The following is a 25,333-nucleotide window of genomic DNA, read 5'->3' on the forward strand; positions in this document are numbered from 1 at the left end:
TCGGAAGGTTGAGAACCACTATCTTGAGGCCCTTAATACCATCCGATTGTCATTGATTTGTTTTGAAGCTTCAGGGTCTAATTTGTAGTCCTTAATCATGATGTTGATTGTCTAGAGTAGAGAAAGATGCACATGGTGTAACATGGATGAATCCAGTACCATGCTACCTAGTATCTTCTACCTAGTAGCCTATGAACAATACCTATCATTCCTCCAGCATCAGATTTTGATAGTAACTCTGGAATGCTATCTCTTGGAAGCTCAAATTAAATTTAAAATTAACTTGATGTAGTTTTACCCCTACCAACTGCCTAGGACATAGAAAATTTAGACTCTCAGTGGGAAACTGATGTTCAACACAAGCTGCATTTTGTGCACATAGCTTAGATAATGGTGAGCTTAATGGCGAGTAGCTCTTATTAGGAAATTTTTCTGGAATTTAAGGTTTCCTCATTAATATGAGCTGTTGAGATAAACTGGTGTGAAACTTACTCTGCCCCTGTCCTGCTTTGGCCTAATTTTGATGGGTTTCAGATTTTATTGTGTTGTTGAATATACTATATCTAGAAAAATGATTTGTTAACGTTTAAGATTATAACTGTAATTTAAGTAGATGCAAGTCTTTAGGTTTTGCCACTGTTAGACATTTGTGTGAATTTCTTTTATTGAATTGCCCACATTGGCGCTAGATTACTTTGTTAACCATACTAATGGTTAATCCTCTTTGTCTTTTGTGACATCAATAGTTTTTTTTTTTTTTTGAACATTTGAGTCTATTTGTAGCTTCACTTATAAAAGGACCCATAACCAAAATTTAATCTTGGCTGTAGCTGTCACTGATTACTATTTGTTTGTCACCGATGTTTGTGTAATACCATGCCAAATTCATCTGCTTTTGACCTCTAATGGGGAATTGGCAGTCTACATTCAAATACTTGCTCCTCTCTGTTCTGGTTTTTAATAGATCAGCTGACAATTTCTGTTTGGATCTCTTGAGTCTCAGTAGAGTCGTTCCCATCTCTCTCAGTTCATCTTTCTTTCTTGGTAATTCATGGACCACAGGACCATTACCTTAACCCATATGAAACACACCACTCTTAGTCTTTATTCATTATAATTAGCATTCATACTGTCTCCAGTACTTTCCTTTAAAATGCCAGTTATGGCCTGGAAGTGGTGAATCGCCTTAAATCCCAACACTGGAGAGGCAGAAGCAGGATGATGTCTGAGTTTGAGGCCAACCTGGCCTACAGAGTTCCAAGATAGCCTCCACAAAGAAACCTTCTTTTGAAAAACCAAACAAACAATAAATGAAATGCAGTTTTATTGTCTCTTGCCTGAAAAACTGAAATGACGTGGAAACATTAACAGACATTTGTTGACTCTTTACACCATTTATTGATGAGTTTTTGTTCATATTTAGATTTATGCTCCTAGGCTTTTATTTTGTTTTCCTGGTGTCTTTTGTGTTGATGTGACAGACAGTACTCCATATTGAGCTATGTTTCAAGCCCTCTACATTGACTTTCCCTAAAACAGTAGTGGAGAAACTGTTACCCCTGCTGTCTTTGGGATGTGAATGAGTAAGACTCTGGTCATTGTTAAGAATGTTTAGGTAGAGTTGGCCCTGTCAGGATCAAGCTTTTTATGTCATATTTACCAGTTTGAGTAGGTTCCTCTCTTAGATTTTAAACTCTTAAAAAAAAAAACAAACTTGATGTTATTTTAGCTTAGGAATTTTTCAAAACTATTAAAAGCAAGTTTAGGGATTATTTTTTAAAATCAGCTTTCTAAAATACTGAAAACAGCAAGTTTTATGTAATCTCTGTCCTTAATCATTTGGGTTTTCACACTCCATTCAGAAGTTGTCATTGTGGTTCCCTTCTTCGTTGTTTTTTGTTTGGTTTGGTTTTAGAAAGTCTACGATAGTCCTGGCTGTCCTGGAACTCACTATGTAGAAAAGGATGGCCTCAAACTCACAGAGATCCTACTCTGCCTGTAGAGTTTTAGGATTAAAGATGTGTACCATCATGTTCAACTATGCAGTCTTATTTTTAGGCAGGATCAGACATTTTTTTTTTTTTTTTGTAGTATAAAAAGCATGACTTGAGCTCGGTGTTATAGCATACACCTATGATTTCAACATTGATGCTGGATGTATGAATTCAATGCTGGTTTGAACTAAAGGGTTACATGGGTTTTTTTTTTTTTTTTTTTTTGATGTCCCTAGGATAAGATAGTCAAATATTTACAGTGGCATGGCTTAAAAAAATCTATGACAATTATGGTTATTCTTTATTCTTCCTCTTTAAGGGACCAGTTACTCGCCACAAGAAAATTCACACAACCACAGTGCTCTTCATAGTTCAAATTCACATTCTTCTAATCCAAGCAATAATCCAAGCAAAACTTCAGATGCAGTAAGTATTAAAACAATATTCAGTTGGTTAAAAGGCTGTCTGTCGAAATGAAAAAGAATACTACAAATTTTCTTAGACGTTGTCATTTAATTTTTAAAATGGTTCAACTGGATATGAGCTTAATGTATTTCTGGATGTATTGCTCATATAACAAGAAACATTGCCTTTGTTATATATGAAGCATAATACCAACTTTTCTAAAGTTATTTAAGGTTTGTTTTCTTTTAGTGATAAATAAGTAGCTTGTTTCTTCTCTGCTCTGAACTTTGTACTTTGCCAGAGAGTGAAAACAATATCCTGGTCCTAAAAGGCATAAAACAAACATTAACAAACAAACAAACAAAAAAAGCTCATAATTTTAAATACGTTGTCAAACATTGGTTAATGAAATTACTGGCTATTTCAATGTGGGTCCAAATGTATTCGTTTAGTAGAAGAATACTTTAATTTGTAGCTCATTTTCATGGAACTTGATTGTGTGTGGTGTTGGTGACAGAAATGGTAGCAGGTCAGAATGTTGTGAAAGCTAATTTGGGATTCTTAAGAAGACCTCCCCATCTCTCCCAACAAGTTGTTGTATAACTTAGCCAGTTTAAGATATTGTTAGGTTTTTGTTTGTTTGTTTTTGTTTTCGAGAAAACAGGGACAGGGAAGCTGTCCTGGAACTGGCTCTATGGACCAGGCTGGTCTGGAACTCACAGAGATCTGCCTGCCTCTGTCTCCTGAGTGCTGGGATTAAAGGCGTGTGCCACCACTCCCTGGCTCATTGTTTAGTCTTAAGGATGACAACAGTTAAAAGGACTGAGATGTGTAAAAATTGATGGAAAAGATGGCATATGCCAATAATATCAGAACTTGGGAGGCTGCTACAGGAGGCAAAACTGAGGGAGTTAGCAAAAACTTGTCTTTTAAAAGAAAATAAACATGACAAGAATATTTGATAATTTAGGGGAAGGGAAGGAACTGACCACAGACTAAAACATCAGACCTGAATCATAAAGAAAGTGAATTTCATAGAAAAGCAGTGGAGAACCAATGGAATATGTAATGCAAAGCAACTGTAGATTTGCAGTTTTAAAAGTTATCACTATTAGGACTGTCAAATACAGGAAAGAGTTAAAAGCAAAGCATTTGGAGAGATGACTTAAAGATTAAGAGCACTTGCTGCTCTTCCAGATTACCCAAATTCAGGTCCTAGTAGCACCACTTTGATAGCTTACAACGAACTGTAACTCCAGGGTATATGACGCTGCCTTTTGCCTTGGTGGGCATCTGCTCTGCATATATTGTACATATATACATGCAGACAAAAACACATAAAGATTCTCTGAGAATTTTATATAACTCAATAAATTTTACCTTAGATATTTTGGATGATTATTATGTCTTATTTGGTGTTGAAAGGCAGATCTTAGCATTGTATTTTCTTTTGTCGTGTCGGGTGGGACTATACATTCCTGTAGGAGACTGGGATGTTAAGAGTAATATTTAGCTGAATATCAAATTTTTAAAATGTTTAAGATACAGTAAGGATGTCTGCATAGTATGCCTGGAGGCCAGGCGAGGGCACCGGATCTCATTATGCTCATTACAGATGGTTGTGAGCCACCATGTAGTTGCTGGGAATTGAATTCAGGACTGCTGGAAGAGCAGTCAGTGCTCTTAACCTCTGAGCCATCTCTCCAGCCCCGAGTATGTAGACTTTGAAACAAGGGCTCTCTGACTCATTTAGGGGAAAAAAAAAAAAGTGCTCGAAGGTCAGACTTACAACCAAAAAGGTAGAAAAAATTTACTCCTGTTTAGAAACAACACGTAGGATAGGCCTGGAGGGGAGGCTCAGAAGGAAAGGCATTTGCTCTTCAAGCCTGAAGACTTGAGTCCAGTCCATGGAAAGGGAAGAAGGAAAGTGGAAACACAACTACTTCACAGTACCCTTTTGACCTCCTCCATCGCGCACACGTCTGTGTATATGTGTTCACGTAAGTCCAATTAAAAACAAAAGTGGAACACTAATGGAATCCCTCTGTCTTCTAAGTATGCTATCCTAATTTTGAGTAGCTGAAAAGTGCTTTTAGCTCAAACTTTACATTCATGTAACCCTCTTGTTATCGGCTAAGTGGCTATTGATATTTTAGAGTTCATCTGAGTATACCATATTTTTGCAGACTTGTAGGCAGGGTTTCAACTGTAGCTCCACTTGGCCTGCTACCCGTTATGTAGACCTAGAACTCAGATCCACACGACTTTGCTTCCTCCTGAGTGCTGGAATTGTCACATGCCTAGCTCTGCAGCCAGTTTTGCCTGGAGACATTCTCCTTAATTTACTAAAAGACTTATCAGAATTATTAGGACTTCATGAAATTTTTTGTTAATAGGGAAGGCCAGCTTTTTTATTTAATGATCTATTAGTAACTCATAAGTTAATATCACATTTCTGTAATTTTAGGAAAATTGATAGTATGAACAGTTGAGAAAGTAGAGATAACTTTTTTGAAGAAGAAACAGCCACATTCATGTAAGAGATCTAAAAGATTTGAATTTAAGGAGAGAGTAGATAGGTGTCTTGGTAGAAGTTCCTTTTGTGGGAGGGTTTAGATATGGTTTCACTATGTAATCTTGGTTGGTCTGGAATTTGCTTTGCAGACCAGGCTGGCTGCAAAGCCTTAGAGATCTGTCTTTTAAAGTCATGCATTCATACCCTTTTCTTACTCAATTTATGTAAACTTGATGTTTACTATATTGAAGATAAGAAATACTTTAATGCTCAATTTAAAATGCCAACCAAGCCAAGTTTGTTAATATGTGTAACATTTTAATAGAAGATAACCATAGATGTTTTTCTATCCAGCTTATTTATTTATTTATTTTGGGGCGTGCCTTCATTCACAAGTCCTCCGTAGCTTCTGAGTAATTGCTCCTTTGATTAAGATAGATTGAAGAGGGAAAGGGTAGTCATATGGAAGAAACTCGGGCTTTTCCTCAAGTATTCGTAATGTTACCTAGAGTCTGTGGCTGCATGTTAAGTGTAATTTAGAAAATGTGAACTGTATGCAGGGCTATAGTTTGTTAATTTCAGATACTTTTTGTAAAGTCCTGTGTTGACTCCTGCCATTACACATTGCTATTTTTAAATTACACCATTGCTTAAGGGATTTTTATACTTGGCTCCTTAATAGAAATGGTGTTGAGATGATGTTCATTGGTTTGCGCTTGGGAAAGTAACTTACATCTTACTTTGTACAGTAAGATATTCCACTTGTACAAGCTGAGATTTGATGCTAGTGTTGTAGACCCTTAAATTTCAAGGCTGTGAATGTTGTGTGGTGGAAGACAGGGTTTTACTAGATTACATGTTCTGTGAACTTTTGAGGTTGTTTCTTTTTTTTTTAATTTTTTATTTTTTTTAGATTGCTTAAATATAAACCAGTGCTCTAAAATGAACACTGTTGTTTAGCATCTCTCCTTCCTTATCCTACCCCATGCACCTTCCAGAACAGGCCTTCTGGTAAAAGAAGCACTGAGCCTATATATTCTGATGCAGAATGTTGATTCCCTTGTGACAGTAGGCATAATGCAGACTATTACTTTGAAAAGCACTGGTGGTTTAGACCCTAGTATCGATCTATTCCGCTGAGTGTCTGTTTATTATTAGCCTTAATCTTAGTATGTTTTTCTGACCAGTCTCTCACTGTTTATCACTTCTTGGCTATTGTTAATCTCTGAGCAAACATTTAAAGGAGAACAGCTAAAACAAAAATACTTGACAGTTTCTGGATAGCTTGGGGTTGATGAACCAAGTACTTGGGTTTACCTGCCTTTTTTTTTTTTTAAATCTTAGGCACCAGTTCCATGTTTCCAAATTTCTCTAATTTCATCATGATTTCACATGGCCTATCTAGTATCTACACAGAATCAACTGAGAATTTTAAAAATTAATTAAGAACTATACTGCAACCGTGTGTTCTCCATTAGACAAGATTCTTCTTAGTACTTATCCTATGCCATGGATTTTAAAGGCAAACAAAATTCTCAACTTTTTTGTTGAGAAAACTCAAATTGTTTGTCTTGAAAAACCTTTGGTTTCTTTTTTACTAAGTAACAGCACATAATGGTCGGCTGTCCAACACTGTGCTTGCCATTTTCCTTCTGAGTTTAGAAGTAATGATTTCATGCCTTCATGTCAGTTGAGAACAGCATTACCCCTTCCCGTGTCACTGGTTTTGTAGATAATGCTACTTAACCTTCTAAATTCAAGATATTAATAATTTCGTGCTCTTCCCAAGCCTAATAAAGTAATACAATTATCTTTCTAGATATAAAGGTTTTAGTAGACACAGTATTCTAAAATATGTATATACATATATGTGTTTGGTATATAACTCATTGAAGTTTTTACTATTTCATATCAAATGATTAAATGACATTTTGTAATTTTTTAAATTATTTTTAAGCCTTATGATTCTGCAGATGACTGGTCTGAGCATATTAGCTCTTCTGGAAAAAAATATTACTACAATTGTCGCACAGAAGTTTCACAGTGGGAAAAACCAAAAGAGTGGCTTGAAAGGTATTTGCTTTTTAATCTGGTAGTACTCTTTTTCTGAAGGTCAGCATACTGTGGCATTAAACAATTTCTTTAGGTTCTACATAGTGAAGCCATTTATTTCTTTAGTTTTGGTCATGGTCCCATTTCTGTGTTTTCTCTTCATGTAAAACAATTTCTTGAACATACAGGCAACCATCTATGAAGGCCTGTGAACGCTCAGTATACTTGATAAAATACTTAGTAATGTGTCATTTGACATTGAAATAGAGTTCTTTTTATTAATTTTACTTGTTTGTTTAGAGGCAAAATTTGGTACTTAGGCTGGTCTAGAATTCTCTTGATTTGAAATCCTAATACTCCTGCCTTTATCTATCACACTTTCCTTCTGGACACCCCCCCCCCCCCCCACACACACACACACACACACTGGGTTTCTCTGTGTACCTTTGGCTGTCCTGGAACTTGCTCTGTAGGCCAAACTGGCTTCGAACCCACAGGTCTGCTTCTGCCTCCCAAGTGCTGGGTTTAAAGATGTGTGACAACATCTTTATATTTTAATAGAAGTCTTTATGTGAAAACTTTACTACAGTTTTTAGTAGAACTATTTTCAGGAATTTAGACTGGAGTTAGTATGAATAGCTGGTGGTTTTCTTTGAAAAACATTCATAGTTCTCTGTTTGCTGTATTTTATTTTGGAGACCAGTTTCAACTGCAAACCATTTTCCCTTTTATTCCATGTACTGTTGTGTCGTTCATTTGGTAAGAAAAGTTACTACAGAAACTCAAGTACTTCATGTCATTTTTATTCATAAACTGATGTTTGATCTTTTCCTTCTAGAGAACAGAGACAAAAAGAAGCAAATAAGTTGGCAGTTAATAGTTTCCCAAAAGATAGGGATTACAGAAGAGAGGTGATGCAAGCAACAGCCACTAGTGGGTTCACCAGTGGGAGTAAGTGTTCTTTTGTTGTCTTTCTAACAGTATTTTTGATTTGTTGCTATTGTTTGTTTTAATCTACCAGTGCCATCTGTATGTAAATTGCCATGAAAATATATGTGATTTCTGTTATCAACTTCTTTGATTATTTCCTGGAAAGGGAAACAGGTTCAGGGTGAATGGTGGTATATGTGGTTCTCATTAATACAGAATTGGAAAAGAGCAAGATTTTACTTTTCAAAGTAATAATAATTGAGTTCTAGCCATACAGATTGATACCAGTGCACTACTGACATTTTGTTACCAATGAGAAGTTATCAATATGTTAGATGGGCACAAATTTGGATTTTGTTTGACATAACAGTTGTGCAAAAGCAAATTTTAAAACTTTTGTCATTTTCACTATGTTAGAAAATCACATCAGATAGTAACACTTTATTAGAAAATAAATTTCACAATTAATGTTTTGCCTGACTGTGCTGAGTGCACATGTAGTCTAGGCTGTACTCTTGTTTATTTCAGTAGCTCATATGTCGTAATGTGTTTTCGGTGTATCCCTGATTTATAATAATATTCCTGGGATCTAACTTCATTTTCTGTATTTAGAAGTTATTTCCAGTGTGTTCAGAGATCTGTATAAATTGTGATCTGTGGCTTTACAGAAACATTAATATTTATTACAGAAACTGTTCTTCAACCTGTATTTAAGGTACTTTGTATACAACTAATTTTCAATAAGGGGTATTTATTCTTTGATAGGAAAATTAGTTAGGGTTAACTTTTTAGTATAGCTACATTAAATCTTCAAAATATGAATAAAAGAACTAATTTAAAGTATTAAGTTAGAGAATTATAGTACATTTCATTTTGAGACATAAATTGTGGGTTTTAATCTTGTGTTGCTCTTTGTCTCAAACTGAACAAAAAGGAAGCTAAGTTTTTATCTTGGTTAATTAAATAGCATATAGTTTGTTGTCTCATGCAATTGATAGCCTGGCAGGGGGAGGGGGATCGTGTAGGAGTGACACACATGGACCAGAAAAGAACTTTTAAAATCAAGACTTAAGGAAAATCTATTGTGCTTGTGAAATAAATCCTAGAATTAGAAGGTACTGAATTGGACCATCTGATTGTAACTACTTTTAGGCTGGTAGTTCTCAATATGTGCCTTAACTGAGTCTGTGTCCATGGGTCTGTAGCTAAAGTTGTGGTAGTATATTTTGTTTTCTTATTTTTAAAGTTTGAAAGGTCTTTCTTCTCCAGGCTTAGAGTTTATAAATAAAGGTAAACTGGCTTGGACTGCATAGTTACTATTGCGCTTGCATTTTAATATTGCAGAACACACTTCTCCAGCACCTTCTTACTTTCATTTTTAATGATTTTCATTATTAATGCCTTTCCCTTTGGGAAATTTTTTTGGCTTTGGTAAGGAATAAAAATGTTCAATGGTAGCCTATTTAAACAAAAGTAATTCTTTGGGAAGAAAAAATCCTTGCCACCACAGAACCAGAAATTCCATTGTGCCCTACTAACCACACCAAGAACAGGAAAGTTGGAGATTTACTAGACACCTGATTCCAAGGATGAAATGCCTACAATTCAGATCTTGAGCTTGAAGGCATTAGGGGCGAGAATTCAGTTAATAGATGTAGAGAAATAAGAATGGTACAGTATATTGAGAAAAGAGTAATTTATTAGGGCCTTCCCTTTTGGGAATGTTATGAGGAAAACAGGCCCATAACATATAGTATAGTGTCTGCTTCCCATAAGTCCTCCCCTCTTCCCCCCAAGGTCAGGCATCTGGACAAGGTCTCCATTCCCTTGGGGACTTGAGGAAAGTTCTGGCTTTGTAGAAGTCAGTCTTCTCTCTGGCAAGAGGAACTTAGGGCCTTTTGTCAAGGTCAAGGCTAGCTTCCTCAACCCCTGATCTCAAGCCTCACCTCAGCTCGCAAGTCCCTTGTCTTATGTCTAATCCTATGTGCAATTATACTAAGTGTAGTCTAGCTGGGCCATGGTGGCACATGCCTTTAATCCCAGCAGTTGGAAGGCAAAGGCAGGAATATCTCTTGAGTTAGAAGCCAGCCTGGTCTACAGAGTTTCAGGAAGGCTCCAAAGCTACAGAGAAACCCTGTCTAGAAAACAAACATAAAACAAAAATGTATAGGTTTTTTTTTTTTTCAATTAAATGTGCTGACAGCCAATCGGATTTACCCTCAGATCGTGTCCTGTCCCATCACCACTCCCCTCCACAGTTCCTCTTTGGTACCTGAACACCCTCCCTCCCCCTGCAGAGCAGGTCCTTGGCAGTAAACTCTAAGAAACAGTGATGAACGGGTAATTTTTTTTGTGTATGTATGTTTTTATATGCTGGCTTCTTGTTCATGATTTCAAAATAAGGCATGCTTATAATTTTAAAAGTTAGAAAGGCTTTATATGGTGGTGCAAAACTTTTAATCACTATACTAGGGAGACAGACACAGGTAGATCTGTATAAAATAAAAGTAGGATGTTAAACGTTTAGTCTCTTGACCTAGTAATATTTTTGAGATACATGCTTTGTTTACTATTTTTTAAACTTTTAAGTAGTGGTTGAGAAAGAACTTCAGCTATATTAGGTTTCATTTTTTTTTCCTGTTTAATTTTTCCACTAAGTTATATAAGGTGCTGTAGTAATAAAATCAGTATTCCGTTTAGTTACTTGACACTGTCATTGTTCTATGTGTGTGTGTGTGTTTGACATTTGCGTAGAATAGTGCTTAGAATGTGTTCCTTTCAAGAAATGAAAGGAGTGGAAAGATTGTTACATGCAGAGAGATAGTAGAGTTTTTACAACAATCTGATTATTGAAAATTGGACTTCTGCACTTCTCTTCTTCTGGATTATTTCTTACTGTACTTAATAGTATGATTTCTGTAAATTTAGAGCAACCTCAATTGAGATTTCTTACTGCTCTTGGGTATTTTGGATCTGGCCATTCTTTGTAAGAGAGATTGTCCTGTATTATAAATCAATACATGTTAGATTAGCTAGTCACACACCTTTCATCACGGTATTCAGAAAAGTCTGGAGAGCAGTGGTACTGATTAGAGGCACTTCTGTAAATGCCTGCTGTCTTGTGATGGATAGGAGGAAGCAGTTGGTGCTCCATTTTCTTCAGCTCCTGTACTTGCTGTCTTTTTTAATTTTCTTCTGAACATTTTGACCTTTGTATGTTTTGCTTTTAGTTATATAGAACTAAAAGGGGGATTTTTTTTTTTTTGGTAAAGAAAAATAAAAGTTACAGGTAATTAATGTTAATTTCTGATGAACATGTCTCTGAGACTTTCTGTTAGGTGCATTTTTTAAAGAAGAAACTAGAGTAAGATTCAAATAGTATTTTGTTAGTACAAGATTGTAATTTACTGGGGTGTGTGTGTGTGTGTGTATGTGCGCATGCATTATTTTGTATACCACTGTCATAAGTTCATCTGTTTGTTTCTGTTATTAGTGAGTTGTGTAACATACTGAATCTATATATTCAATAACTACAGGGGTTTTTTTTGCGATATAATTGAGGACCTTGAGTGTACTGTGGTAGTTTTATAGTGACAGTTTAAAATTGACTTGGGCTTGAGTCTTTAGATTTAGAAGAGCTCTAGATTAGGAACAAAAAACATATTCAACATTGGGCATCCTTTATGCAACTGTCAAAACCTGTCCCATCCTTTTAATCTTAGGGTGTTTTTTTTTTTTTGATGTTTCTTTCTGCTATTAGAGGTTTTTTGCTTTAATTAATGATCTTTGTTTACATGCTTTTTAAAAATTTCCTCCTTTTGTATTCTGTGGGAGCACCATATCAGAATTTAAATTATTGGCAGAGTTTGAACTATTTTTTATACTTTGTGAGCTTAAATGCTTCTGGTATAGTTTCTGGTGATAAGCACGTTTTTCTGATTATGCTTACATATGTTGGACTTCAGAATAGCATGTCAGTGTGAAATATGGTTACTTTACCCTTGTCGGTGTTATTAAAAATATTTTACTGATTTATCTACCTATTGTGTAACATACCCAATTCAGTGTATGTTAAACAATCTTAAATCATTGGAAGCCCTGAATAAAACACTTTAGAGTCCACATTAATAGCTTTAGTATTCCAAAAAAAAAAAAACCCTGATATTATTGATGCCAATGTTCTCTTCTAATTTAACCATTGGATAATTCTGTTAATTATATGAATCTACGATCCATATTTTTTTTTTAAAAAAAAAAAAGCTCTTGCCTTTTTATTTTTGGAAACAGTTTTTTGAGTGAAATGTTATAACTGCTTTTAAAGTTTTTGAAATAGTTTAACTTCAAAGAATCCATTAAACAATTTGACCTATTGATTCTGAGTATGGATTAATACTTTACAGTAGTTAAAACTTGCTGTATTGATATTTATGCCATTGTTAAAACTGCAGATACTAACTGGGTTTGCAGTTTTATGAAAAGGAACATAATTGCAGTTATGTTGCTCAATTAGCTGATGTTCATAACACAGGATTCTAACAGCATGTTTTTCTTCCCCCTTCTGTCATTCCAACATCTCTTTTTCGAACTGTGAACTACAGTGGAAGACAAGCATTCCAGCGATGCCAGTAGTTTACTCCCACAGAATATTTTGTCTCAAACAAGCAGACACAATGACAAAGACTACAGACTGCCAAGAGCAGAGACTCACAGTAGCTCTACGCCAGTACAGCACCCCATCAAACCAGTGGTTCATCCAACTGCTACCCCAAGCACTGTTCCTTCTAGTCCATTTACGCTTCAGTCTGATCACCAGCCAAAGAAATCATTTGATGCCAATGGAGCATCTACTTTATCAAAACTGCCTACACCCACAGCTTCTGTCCCTGCACAGAAAACAGAGAGAAAAGGTATGCTGTTATTACTAGATACTGCACGTTGAATTATAGTTTGTAATATTCTTTCCTTTGGCTTGAGTAAGATCTTAATTATAAATTCTTTTTCAGTCTTTTAAGAGTGTTACTAGGCAGACTTAGGTCTAAAAATAGTCGTTTGGCTTTTCTTTTAATAATTCTCAAGACTCTTTTTTTTTTTTTTTTGTCTTTGATACCCAAACCAAGTATTGAGTTAGTAGCAGTTAGCAGTCAGTGGTTTTAATAACATGTGGAATTCAGATGGCACAGTGCTTTCCTTTTGCATTTAGTATTTTTCAGGTTTTGTGGCTATTAACTAGTTAGTTTGTGAGATATCTATTTTCTCTTAAAGATATTTTAAAGCATGATTTTCCACTTCAAGGAGATACTGGCCTAGCAAACTATAGCATGAAGCAGAAAATAAAATGAATTAAACCTCACTACTATTAGACCTCAGATCTAAGAATTGGAAGGAAACATTGTAACCCAAACTGCCATCCTTATTGCAATATCCTTAGCATGCTCAAAAGTTAAAGTTGTGGCAAGAGCTACTTGGGGTGGTAGACACTACAAGCATTGTTAAAATGTCCCCTTTCATAAGGCTTTCATAATTCAAGCTTGCAGATCAGGATATGGTTTTCACTCTTAGGGTAGTTGAAAGGAATCTGTAACCAATCCCAATTATATGTGTACTAGAAATTGTTGATTCAGATCAGGTTGATGTGTTTGTCTTTGTTAGTGTGCTATAGTAAATGATGTATAAGCAGGATCTTTGGTTTACTGATCTTTGGTGGTGCTCTGGGCCTGGGCCAGATATTTCTGGTTTGTTGTATAAGGTAGGAAGTGGACACCTGAAATAGTGGTGGTAAATATGGTAGAGTTGGAGAACACACCTGCACCGGCCACTGTTTTAAAATGTACTTGTAAAAAGAGAGGAGTGTGTGTGCGCATCTAATTAAAGACACTCACACAGTGGGTTTAGATCTGTTTAATGGAGAACTAGCAGTTTGTGTTTGCTTGAGGGACAGAAGAATGGGAAAACCTGAGAAACTCCAGTTTTGCAGGAAATAATGGTGTTATGGTGAACCAGTGTTCCAATGTTTTCTCTTTTACCTGTTTAGGTAGGTGACTGTGACCGTTTCTTGGTTAGCTTGTCTTATCATACAAACAAACAAGAAGGAATAGACAAACGTTATTCCAGCATATCATACTTACCATGTAGCACCCAATGACCTTTCTTCTAGTTGTAATGTCCTTTCTAGAGTTGTGAAATCACAAAACAAGCAGTGGACGTGAGTCCTTGTACTTTACTCTGGTCAAGGAAGCCTATATTAGATAAATTTCAATTAGCAAGTTTTTAATTTTGTAATTTAAAGGAATGACTTGTTTTAAGTTATTTTGCTAAGACAAAACAGGTATGGAAGCAGACTTGCTTGCCAGCTCATAGCACATTTAAGTCACATAGCTAATAATCTGGTTGAGAATGGAGCAAGTAGTCATTTATTAATATGCAGGGTGAGTTACTTAGTCTAAAATTCCTTATTTTGTTTTAGATGGCCCCAGAGTAAGTAAAATATGACAGAGCTCCCTAGACTTTGTTTAGTTATGAATGGCCTTTTGTTGTTGACATAAAATGGACATTAATTGACTAATGTGAACCAACCTCAGACCCCTATTCCTTGTTTTAAAGTTCCTTAAGGTTATGATCTTCATTAAAAAAAAGGGGTTAGAAAGAGATAAACTGTTGAATATATACTAGGTAATGTGGTAAAGTATGTTTTTTGTTATCAGTTTAAATTTGTTTGCAAAATTTTGAAGTATGTTTAAGTTGTACATTTTTGGTGACATTTTTGAAAAGTGTAACAAAAACAGCTTTATAAAAAGAATAATTAATAGAAGATAATTGCTTATAATGTGAGCATTGAATATTCTAAAAATGCTTGTTTACCTTTGCACAAATTGGCAAATTTCACTGTAGACATTTAATACAACTCCGTGACACATGCAAAAAAAAAACCAAGATTGAGAGATAAGTATCAAATTAGAATAATGTATTTGTGTAGAATGTTGCAAATGTGTGAGTTCTTTTAATGTGTCAATTTAAGAATACCTTTTTTAACTTCCCTCATTTTGTGGGGGCTTTGCCAGGAATTGAAGGGGGGAACTCACACAATAAACACTCTCTCTACCACTGAGCTTTATTGACAGACATACTTTTAACTTGCCTGCAGATTTTCTCAGTTGAATGGAAGTAACAATCGCAAACTATTTGTGTATGGTTATACACATGTAGAAAAAGATATGTCCATGTGTATGTGTGTTGACAGCAGGTGCTGTTGTTACCTTACTGTTTTGTTTTTCTGCTATATATTGGTTCATGAAACAAACACTTGTGCAAAATAAGAATATGATTCTTCATTGGATATAGCAGTACTTTGGAGTTCCATGTGTCTGTTCTCTATTGTCAAAACACCACAGAGGATTAATTAGTATTACCTGATTCTTACAACCTTACTATATGCCAGAAGGGAGTTACTTGTCAGACTAGAAATGGAATACGTTCTGACTAGCTTTTTTTCTCCCAAGGGTAGTTTGGAAGAGTTATCAGTAGAACTCTTTTCACGTTTAAATGTAGGTAAGTTCCTCCCTCTTCTGACAAAAGTTGGAAGTACAAGTCAACAATTTACAAGTAAAAGATAAATAAACTTTCTTGTAGAAATATATTTTAAAAGTGGAGCATGCCCTGCTTTATATTATAGTATATTTTATGTAACTTAAGCAATTATGATAAGCAGTCTGTTAAGTAATAGCACTCAGAAGCAAACTTGTTTTTGCACCTTTTTTTGTTTGTTTTCAAGATAAGGCTTTTCTGTGTAGCCTTGACTGTCCCTGGACTAGACTTTGTACACCAGGCTGGCCTTGAACTCAGATTTACCTGCCTCTGCCTTCTGAGTGCTGGGAGTAAAGGCCTGCCTAGCTTTGTCTGTCTGTCTCTTTCTCTCTCTCTCTCTTTTCCATTTATCAATCAGTCATCTATTTATTTATTTATTGGGCTACTCAGTCACTGGCTGCCCTACAATTTTCTTTGTCCGCCAGCCTACCCTAAAACTCAGATCCACCTGACTCAGTTTCCTGGGATTAAGGATGTTCTCTACTCCTGTACTACATTCCACTTTATTTCTTTATGCTGATACGTACTAGTGTCATTTTTTTTTCTGAGTTTCATTTATTTGGTGTAAGGAATAATACTGCAGAATTTTTAAGTTCTTACATTTGAAAGCTCTTGAGTAGACACGGCAGCATCAGAACAAAACTGAAAACTTTCTACCTTTACCAACATTACCCTGCCTATCAAGGGAGCAAACTCTACAATGAAAGGAGAAAATAATGCCATAGGAATGTAAGTACTGATTTGATAATTTGTGTAGTAAATAAAATAGCATTTTTTTCTCTCTGAAGAAAGTAAAAGAATGCTTTTTAAGGGACAGTATCTTAAAAAGTCTTAATTATAAATTGTACAAACAAATTTTAATGAATACAAATAAGTAATAGGTGTCCTAAATTAAACCACAGTAGGTGACAACAGATTTTCCTAAAAATAAACTGTTATCATTTCAATAACATTTCTTTTATTTGTCTATGAACCCAAGCCAGCAAAACTGGGAAGTAGGTGATAGGCAGTCTGCTAAACTTAGGGTTTGAAAAATTATTTAAGGGCTTCTGAGCTGATAAATTTATTAGCCTGTCACTGGGAAAGTAGCTGTGAAATCCATACATTAGAATGGTATTATTCCTAGTTCTTTGACCATCGAATTGGTGTTGTGAAAGACTGATACTCAGCAAGCTTATGGTAATTGAAAGCTCCCTGTTTAGTTCCTAGAATTAAATACAAGTGTTGAAGATCATGTTAGTTAACAGTGCAATTCTTATGCAGTGGTTCTTGACTCTATAAACGTTTGACTTTATTTATGCAGCCTTATCAATCATAATATGTATGTGATTTTTAAGTGTATACATAAAGTGATGCTTTAACAAATGTTCATAGTCTGTTGATTGATTGGGGTGTCTATTGATTGATTTGGGGGCGGGGCGTGGGTTCTAAACCCAAGACAGGGTTGCTCCGTAGCTTTGAAGCCTGTCCTAGAACTAACTTTTGTAGACCAGCCTGGCCTCAAACTACAGAGATCTGCTTGTCTCTCCCTCTGGAGTGCTGGGATTAAAGGTGTGCACCACCACTATTGGACTTGTTTGATTTTTGAGACAGGGTTTCTCTGTATAGCCCTGGCTGCCCTGGAACTCACTCTGTAGAACAGGGTGGCCTTGAACTCAGAATCACTTGCCTTTGTCTCAAGTGCTGGGATTAAAGGTGTGCGCTACCACTGCCCAGCTCACTTACCGGTTTTGAACTAAAATAAAGAGCAGTGCTTAGAGAGAGAGAGAGAGAGAGTGTGTGTGTGTGTGTGTGTGTGTGTGTGTGTGTGTGTGTGTGTGTGTGTGTGTGTTATGGTTTCTCTGAAGGCACATATCTGAGAGCAGTTGCAGGCCATGAAGAAAGTTTATCTTCACCTTTTCTAAATGTTATGAATTATATTCAGTGTGGCCAAGTTTAGTCTCCTTCAGAATGGTTAATGTTTCCGTTACTCTGTAAGTATCTAGTATATTGTTAGAATTAAGTTTTACCAATGTGATGTGTCTTGTTTTTCTGAATTGTTCCCCCTTTTTTTGGTCTATTTAATAAAATCTAGTGGTATTTAGAAATTCTTTAAATCATATTCTGGTTTGCTATTACTATGAAACCAGATCTCACTAATGTTGCCCATGCTGGCATGAACCTTGGAATGTTTCTTCTGCTTCATGTTTTCACTGAACACTCATAATTTTAAAGACACACATAGCCACACAAGTTAAATTGGACTAGTATTAGTCAGGCAGGCGGTATCTTGCCGACTGTGTTCTTTTTCTCCAGGAATTGATAAAATCTTTATATTTCCAATTTGTTAAATCCTATAAAAAATATGCTATTGGTGCTTTGTTTTCAGGTGCATTGAATATACACATAGATAGAGATGGCGGCTTTCCAAACACGTTCCATCTATCTTTTATTTTCAAATACTAGGTAATGGATAAATGATAAATAGTAATATAAAAATTTCTACCACAGCTGGACGGTGGTGGCGCACGCCTTTAATCTCAGCACTTGGGAGGCAGAGGCAGGTGGATCTCAGGTGGATCTCTTGTGAGTTTTGAGGCCAGCGTGGTCTCCAAGAACTAGTTTCAGGACAGCAGGGCTGTTTATACAGAGAAACCCAGGAGAGAGAGAGACAGAGAGAGAGAGAGAGAGACAGAGAGAGAGAGAGAGAGAGAGAGAGAGAGAGAGATATTCTACATCAGTATATTATATATAATTTCCTGAGAATGAAATGCATCTTGTACTAAGTATGTATGTAGCACGTGGAAGATGATGCTATGATTGTGTTTAATTTCTGATGTTGACAATGTTTTGAACCTCATCTCCCTTTTATTTAGAATCTGCTCCAGGAGACAAATCAGTATCACATTCTTGCACAACTCCTTCCACATCTTCAGCCTCTGGCCAGAACCCCACATCTGCACCTCCAACTTCGTCTTCAACAGTACCTGTTTCTCCTGTGCCACAATCACCAATACCTCCTTTACTTCAGGACCCAAATCTTCTTAGACAGTTGCTTCCTGCTTTACAAGCCACGCTACAGCTTAATAATTCTAATGTGGATATATCCAAAATAAATGAAGGTAAGGAGTCATAATAACAATTTTGAACATTAATATCTATATTATGCAAAGTTATTTATAAACTCAGCAATTTATTATTTATTCTCAACACAGTAGTGATATTTGTTTTCTTTTCAAAATGTTAGGGTATGCTGCTTTAGTATTGATACCTCCAATGCCCTTGGTTGCAGTTAGCAGTGTTTGTGTACAATTTTCAAGTCTCCTAATACAACAGGCTTAGAAATTCTGAGAGAGGGGTTAGAAGTACTTGTATTTGTTTTTATTAGTGTTTCTGTTGTTTGTTTGATTACATTCATTTTAATCTGTTTTTTCACTGTTTCTTAAGTATTGGGACATATTCTTAAGTATTTGCTCATAGAAATCTGAGCAAAAAAGAAACTAGTTTAAATTTGAAAATACTAAAACTGAAATGTTAAATTATAAAAATATAAGTTTAATCAGTGTCTACTTGTGCATTTTCTTTTGACAGTAGTGTTAAGTGATTTATATTCATCCAGAAGGTAGATAAGTTTCACACTGGTTGGTTTTCTTGTTACTCTCAACTTCTTGATTTATTTTTTTTTTTTGATTTATCCTGTAGGATACATGCTATTCTTTTTCTTTTTTTCTTTTTTCTTTTGGTTTTTCAAGACAGTGTTTCTCTGTAGCTTTTGAGCCTTTTTTGGAACTAGCTCTGTGCAGACCAGTCTGGCTTTGAGCTCACAGATATCCACCTGCCTCTGCCTCCCGAGTGCTGGGATTAAAGGTGTGCACCGTTACCACCTGGCATGATACATGCATACATAGTATGATGCATACTATTCTTTAGTTTTGTGGATAAAAAGCATTCTTAGGCATTAAAAGTACATAGTGTTCCTAAATTCCAGCTGTTTTGGTATCCAATTTTAAAACATGGTGACTATTGTTATGCATGACTTGTTAGGTCAGCTTGTAGAAAAAAATAAGTCATGTGAAATAGCAGCCATTTCTTCAATTGATTGCCAATAATGTATGAATAAACACTAACTTACATAGGCTCCTACTGTTCTTGGCAGCTGACTTGAGGTGACTGACTTACCTTTATTGTTTCCTGTTTTCTTCCTCCCGTCATTTCAAGTCCTTATGCCCATGTTTTTATGTGTGCCAGGCTTTTATTTTGAATATTTATGAAACCAGTTTGTCTTTTTTACTATTACTAGCATTTTCAAGTTTCAGTTCAGCCACTAATGGCAGGTAAACTTCTTTATTTTGATGGGATTTTGAATATTTTTAAGTTCTTACGGCAGCTGTTACACAAGCTTCCCTGCAGTCTATTATCCACAAGTTTCTTACTGCTGGACCATCTGCCTTCAACATCACCTCTCTGATTTCTCAAGCTGCCCAGCTGTCTACACAAGGTATTCTTTATTTCTCTTAGGTCATTTATAAAATTCTTTCCGTTTTGTTTTGAAATTAAGGGAAAGTTTGTTTTTGGTTTGAGAAAATACCAGTTAGAATTACGGTTTTGCTTTATTTTTGATAATGGGCTTGCTCCCAGCTATGTTTGTTTCCTTTTGTTTTATTTTTGGTCTTTACTTGTATTAATGTGTTTGTAATATACCAAATATGTAAGTTAAAATATAAATTATTTCTAATACATTTTACTCAAAAAGAAAGCTATACTATACCCTCAGTCTTTTCTAAAGTGTCTCACATACTTGAGGACTTGGAAGTTTGCCCTGAGTTGTTAGACAATTTTTGACTAGAGGATGCAGAAACCACTTTTGCGTTTGAGTTAGTTTGTGTCTCCTCGCCTCAAATGTATCCAAAAGGGAGATCCTGCAGCACAGTGATGTCTGTCACAAAGTCCACAAAGCAAGACACAACATGTTGAGGAATAGAAGTTTAACAGTAGAAGTCCACTTGGCTAGCCACATGAGACAGGGTATTATTGACACTTCCTGAGCCTAAGTGGAGAATAATTATTAAGTAATAAGCATGATAAGGAGGCTGCTGTGTGAGAATAGGTTCAGGCTTAGCTTTCCACGATGATAGGGAAGGGACTTTGCCCTCTAGTGAGACATTGTTCCTTCAGTGAGGATATAAGATTCTGATAATCACTTGTGTCTTTGCAAAGAAAAGGTTGTTTGGGGTGATTGATATTGATTACTCTATTCTCTCACAGCCCAGCCATCTAATCAGTCTCCAATGTCTCTAACGTCTGATGCTTCATCCCCAAGATCCTATGTGTCTCCAAGAATAAGCACACCTCAGACTAACACAGTCCCTATCAAACCTTTGATTAGTACTCCACCTGTTTCATCACAGCCAAAGGTAGGAATTATGGAAATGGTTGACTTGTAGAAATTCACATTTTAGAATCTACATTTCAGGAAATGGCCCTATGAGAGTGAGTTAGTCATGAAATGAATAACTAGTAGGTGACATTAGATGGGTCATGCTGATGAGAAGACTTAAATCTGAATTGTACTGTGTGATTTATTTCTGTTGGTGATTATGACATGGAATTCAGGTATGCAGGGTCTTTGGGAGAATCTTTAGCATTTATCAAATTTCTCTAGACTCTTTTTGTTGTTGTTGGGTTTTGGGTTTTTTGTTGGTGTTTTTTTTTTTTTTTTCCTCCCAAAATTTCCTAAAAGTGAACCACCTTATAAGAATTTGACAATGTTTAGCTTTTGCCAGAGAATCACATGCTGTTTTCTTCATTTAGTAAAATTAAATATTTGTGTAAGTCTAGTTTTTGTGGTGGAGTTAGAATTGAAAGTGAAGGTCCTTCTAAATACACAGAACATTTTTTCCTAACATCACTGGCTGTATTTAGGTACCAAAAGCGTTCCATAAATACCTGCTTAGAACATAGTTTTAAATTATAACTGGAGTATAACTGGATTTTACTAATGTTACACTTATTTTGCTACTTACCACTCACATATTTGAATATTGACCGCAATTCATAAGTTACTGCCAGTTCTTCTGACTCTGGTTTTGTTTGGGGTTTTTGTTTGTTTTTTGTTTCTCTTTATGTATTTATGTGTAGATGCTTGTTTATACACACATGGAGTCATCTTCAATTGCTCACCTAATTATTGTCTTTTAGTTGAACTTAGAGATTATGACTAAGGCTAGTGAGACTAGCCAATTTGATGAGGGAATCCTGCCTCTGCCTTTTGAGTGCTGGTTTTCTAGGTTGGCTGCTGTGCTAGCCTGACATTTGCAAAGTTCTGGGGCTGTTAGTCTTGTATTGATAATTGTATAGCAAGGCCTTTCACCACTGAGTCATCTCTCAACTTTTTTTAGGTACCCTGTCAGTTAGGGTTAGAGCTTTCTGTGTGTAAAAGTTGTGGGCTCATATCTTTTTTATTTTTCTTCATTTAATTGTTTTTAGTGATAAAGGGAAGAACTTTTCAGAGAGAATTATTAAAACTTCATTTTCTTTGACCATGACATGTATATATTCTATCTATAGGGTAACATCTTTTGAACATTTCTCAAATTGAGTGCACACACACACTCACTATCAATGTATATTTGCAAATACATTTTGATAATCAGAATATCTGTATTCCAGTAATAAAATGCTTAATTTTTTAGGTGTCATAAAGAGAAATGCTATTGTATACTAGAAAATTACTGAATAATAGTTTTTTCTGTTGGGTTAATAATGTGCTCTGGTGATTTTTTTTACTATAGAATGTTTTATAAAACAAACGATTCAAATTTTAATATTGGGAGCAAACTGATGACTAAGTTGTGAAAGAGTTATTGTTACTGAAGAGAGGTGGAAGTTTGGATCCTAGCACTCAGTATGGGTCGCTCCCAGACATCTAGCACCAGCTCTAAAAAAATCTAACCTACATGGGCAAATACACATACAATTTTAATTTGACTTTGTAGAAATAGCTAATTTTAGCTTATTGACTTGATGTGGGTGTAAATGTATTATTAAAAGCCAAACAAGCATCACCAATATTAATGTAGTGAACCAAAGTTGTGACAACTCTGTTAACTATTTTGTTTTGCTTTTTTTTTTTACTATTTGCCTGGGTTGGTTAAAGCCTGTCTTACAATTTTGACATTTTTAGGTTAGTACTCCAGTAGTTAAGCAAGGACCAGTGTCACAATCGGCCACACAGCAGCCTGTAACTGCTGACAAGCAGCAGGGTCATGAGCCTGTCTCTCCTCGAAGTCTTCAGCGCTTAAGGTTAGTTGGGTTTTTTAACGTGGCATTTTTGTGGTGTTTGAGCAAGATGTACATGATCAGACTTCACAGAAGAACTTACTGACAGGGTGGCTTTACTGAAAGAGTTAAACCATCTATATAAAGACTGTACAGCAGTTATAATTAGATTATTTGAAGAAAATGGCTCTTTTAAAATTTATTTTGTGGAACTAAAATATGTGATACTTAATGCATAGAAAGCACACGACTTCATGTTTGGTACTATATTTGCCTACTCAAGTTTTGAGAGTGTTGATGAAGTAAAAAACGAAAGCCCTCACTTCCAAAGTTGGTGTGTTGCTCTTTCCTAATATCTTCAAATCTGACCTTTCTTATACAAATCATGTTTAATATTATATAGGATTGTATTATGTTTGCTCTTTTCTGTGTTTATTACAATACAGTTTCAAAATGAAATGTATTAAATGTTTTTTACTTGATTTTTACTGTTTTTATTTCTTGATGTGAAGTGGCAAAATAATTGTACTTTTTTGGTTTTGGTTTTTTGAGACAGGATTTCTCTATTTAACAGCCCTGGCTGTCCTGGAACTCTCTTTGTAGCCCAGGCTGGTTTTGTACTCACAGAGATCTGCCTGCTTCTGCCTCTCAACTGGTGGGATAAAAGGTTTGCACCACTAGTCCCCAGCTTTGACTGGTTTTATATATATATATATATTTGTGTTCTAAGCAAGCATTTAAGAATTTATACATTCAAGCCGGGCGGTGGTGGCGCACGCCTTTAATCCCAGCACTCAGGAGGCAGAGGCAGGCGGATCTATGTGAGTTCGAGGCCCACCTGGTCTACAAGAGCTAGTTCCAGGACAGGAACCAAAAGCTACGGAGAAACCCTGTCTCGAAAAATCAAAACAAAAACAAAAAAATTCATACATTCAAATGAGACTTGTTCCCTTCAATGTAATTGTCTTTGTAAGCTGGCTACTTTAGTAATGTTCCTGTTGGGAGAGTGTTGGGAAGCTCTCTTTAAACAACCTTAAAGGATACAGTGTTATTTTAAATTTACCTTAAGTGATGAAAAATCTTTTTTGGGAGATTTACGTTTTGGAAATAGCTGAAATCCATTCAACACCAAGTTGTCTGGTGCAGCAGATAGGAAATTATCTTGAGTGACTGAAATTTGGGTTTTCACCTATGTGTGCCCAAGCCATTCAATTTTTAAGGAAGACAATTAATCTTAGTGTGTGGCTTTTTTGGTCTCATTTTTATCAGTGTGCTCACTTGGAGTTCTTAAAGAAATGGCTGTGTTTTGCTTGATTTTTATTTCACCCTCTGATTGAAGAATATTTTGATATTGAACAGATATACCTCACTTTAACTAGAAATTTATGAAGTATTTGCACGTGCCTTACATTTGTGACTATTGAAAGTTTGATACTTGCTTTGTTTGTTGTATCTGAAGTCAACTATTTTGTTTGCAGCTTGAATTTTAAATTTTATATAAACAGTAATGTTCCAAAGACTATTTTTTTTAGTTTATCTTGGATCAGCATAGTTAAAAAGAAAAAACACATGTTTATAAGAATTTGGACTTTTTCAAAATTAATACACGTTGTTTCCTAGTATTTAGAAATTATTTTGAAGCCAGCTAGGCATTCAGTTGTATTCTCTTGCAGCAGCCAGAGAAGTCCATCACCTGGTCCAAATCATACTTCCAGTAGTAATGCATCAAATGCAGCAGTTGTACCACAGAATACATCTGCTCGGCCTGCGTGTTCATTAACACCTACACTAGCAGCACACTTCAATGATAATCTCATAAAACATGTTCAAGGGTGGCCTGCGGACCATGCAGAGAAACAGGTATGTCTCTCCCTTTCCTCTCTTCCCTCCTCCCCTCTTTGCTGTTTTTTCACTTCTCATTTTTTCTTCTGTGTGATGCTGGTCTGAAATTTACTATCTAAATGCAAAGCTTGCTTGGAACTTAATATCTTATCACTTATCTGGTAAGTGCTAGGATAATATGAATGGACTAAAACCATACCTAATCTGACTGAAACTATATATTTTTATTTTATTTTGGTTTTTCGAGACAAGGTTTCTCTGTACCCTTGGAGCCTGTCATGGAACTAGCTCTTATAGACCAGGCTGGCCTTGAACTCACAGAGATCCCTTTGCCTCTGCCTCCCGAGTGCTGGGATTAAAGGCATGTGCTACCACTGCCCGGTTTAAACTATATATTTTTAAGCACCACTGAAAAAACTTTGTGCTTATCACTTTGCACTTTTAGTATTAAGTTCTTAAATTTTTTGTGTGTGTGTTCATTCCTTTAACTATAGGCATCAAGATTGCGTGAAGAAGCCCATAATATGGGAAGTGTTCACATGTCAGAAATATGTACTGAATTAAAAAATTTGAGATCTTTAGTTCGAGTATGTGAAATTCAAGCAACTTTGCGAGAGCAGAGGTAAGTTCTTTGCTGGTGCATGTGCGTTTGTGTTTGCATGTGTATTTTCCCATATGATGAATCACCTGCAATGGATTGAATGAGTTAAATAAGCATATTGTAAGCAAAAGTAAAAGAGGAAAGCCATAGATGTGT

At 35.7% G+C, this 25,333-nt stretch overlaps 1 protein-coding gene across 7 annotated transcripts in view; it reads left to right on the forward strand.

Moving 5' to 3' along the window:
* The window catches only part of Wac (WW domain containing adaptor with coiled-coil), a 69,253-nt gene that overhangs the window by 38,882 nt on the left and 5,038 nt on the right, over nt 1-25,333 (forward strand). For 4 of the 7 annotated variants that reach the window (XM_005354827.2, XM_005354826.3, XM_026782840.1 and 1 more), the window contains exons 4-13: nt 2,314-2,420; nt 6,872-6,987; nt 7,805-7,917; nt 12,495-12,803; nt 18,333-18,578; nt 19,832-19,954; nt 20,722-20,870; nt 22,640-22,758; nt 24,408-24,594; nt 25,071-25,198. In XM_005354827.2, coding sequence (XP_005354884.1) covers nt 2,314-2,420; nt 6,872-6,987; nt 7,805-7,917; nt 12,495-12,803; nt 18,333-18,578; nt 19,832-19,954; nt 20,722-20,870; nt 22,640-22,758; nt 24,408-24,594; nt 25,071-25,198 — 1,597 coding nt within the window. The remainder of the gene's footprint in view (nt 1-2,313; nt 2,421-6,871; nt 6,988-7,804; nt 7,918-12,494; nt 12,804-18,332; nt 18,579-19,831; nt 19,955-20,721; nt 20,871-22,639; nt 22,759-24,407; nt 24,595-25,070; nt 25,199-25,333) is intronic. The other 3 variants (XM_005354828.3, XM_026782842.1, XM_026782841.1) reach the window with 2 other exon arrangements.

The sequence above is a fragment of the Microtus ochrogaster genome, chromosome 16 (genome assembly GCF_000317375.1).
Source record: "Microtus ochrogaster isolate Prairie Vole_2 chromosome 16, MicOch1.0, whole genome shotgun sequence".
Classification (NCBI taxonomy): Eukaryota; Metazoa; Chordata; class Mammalia; order Rodentia; family Cricetidae; genus Microtus; species Microtus ochrogaster.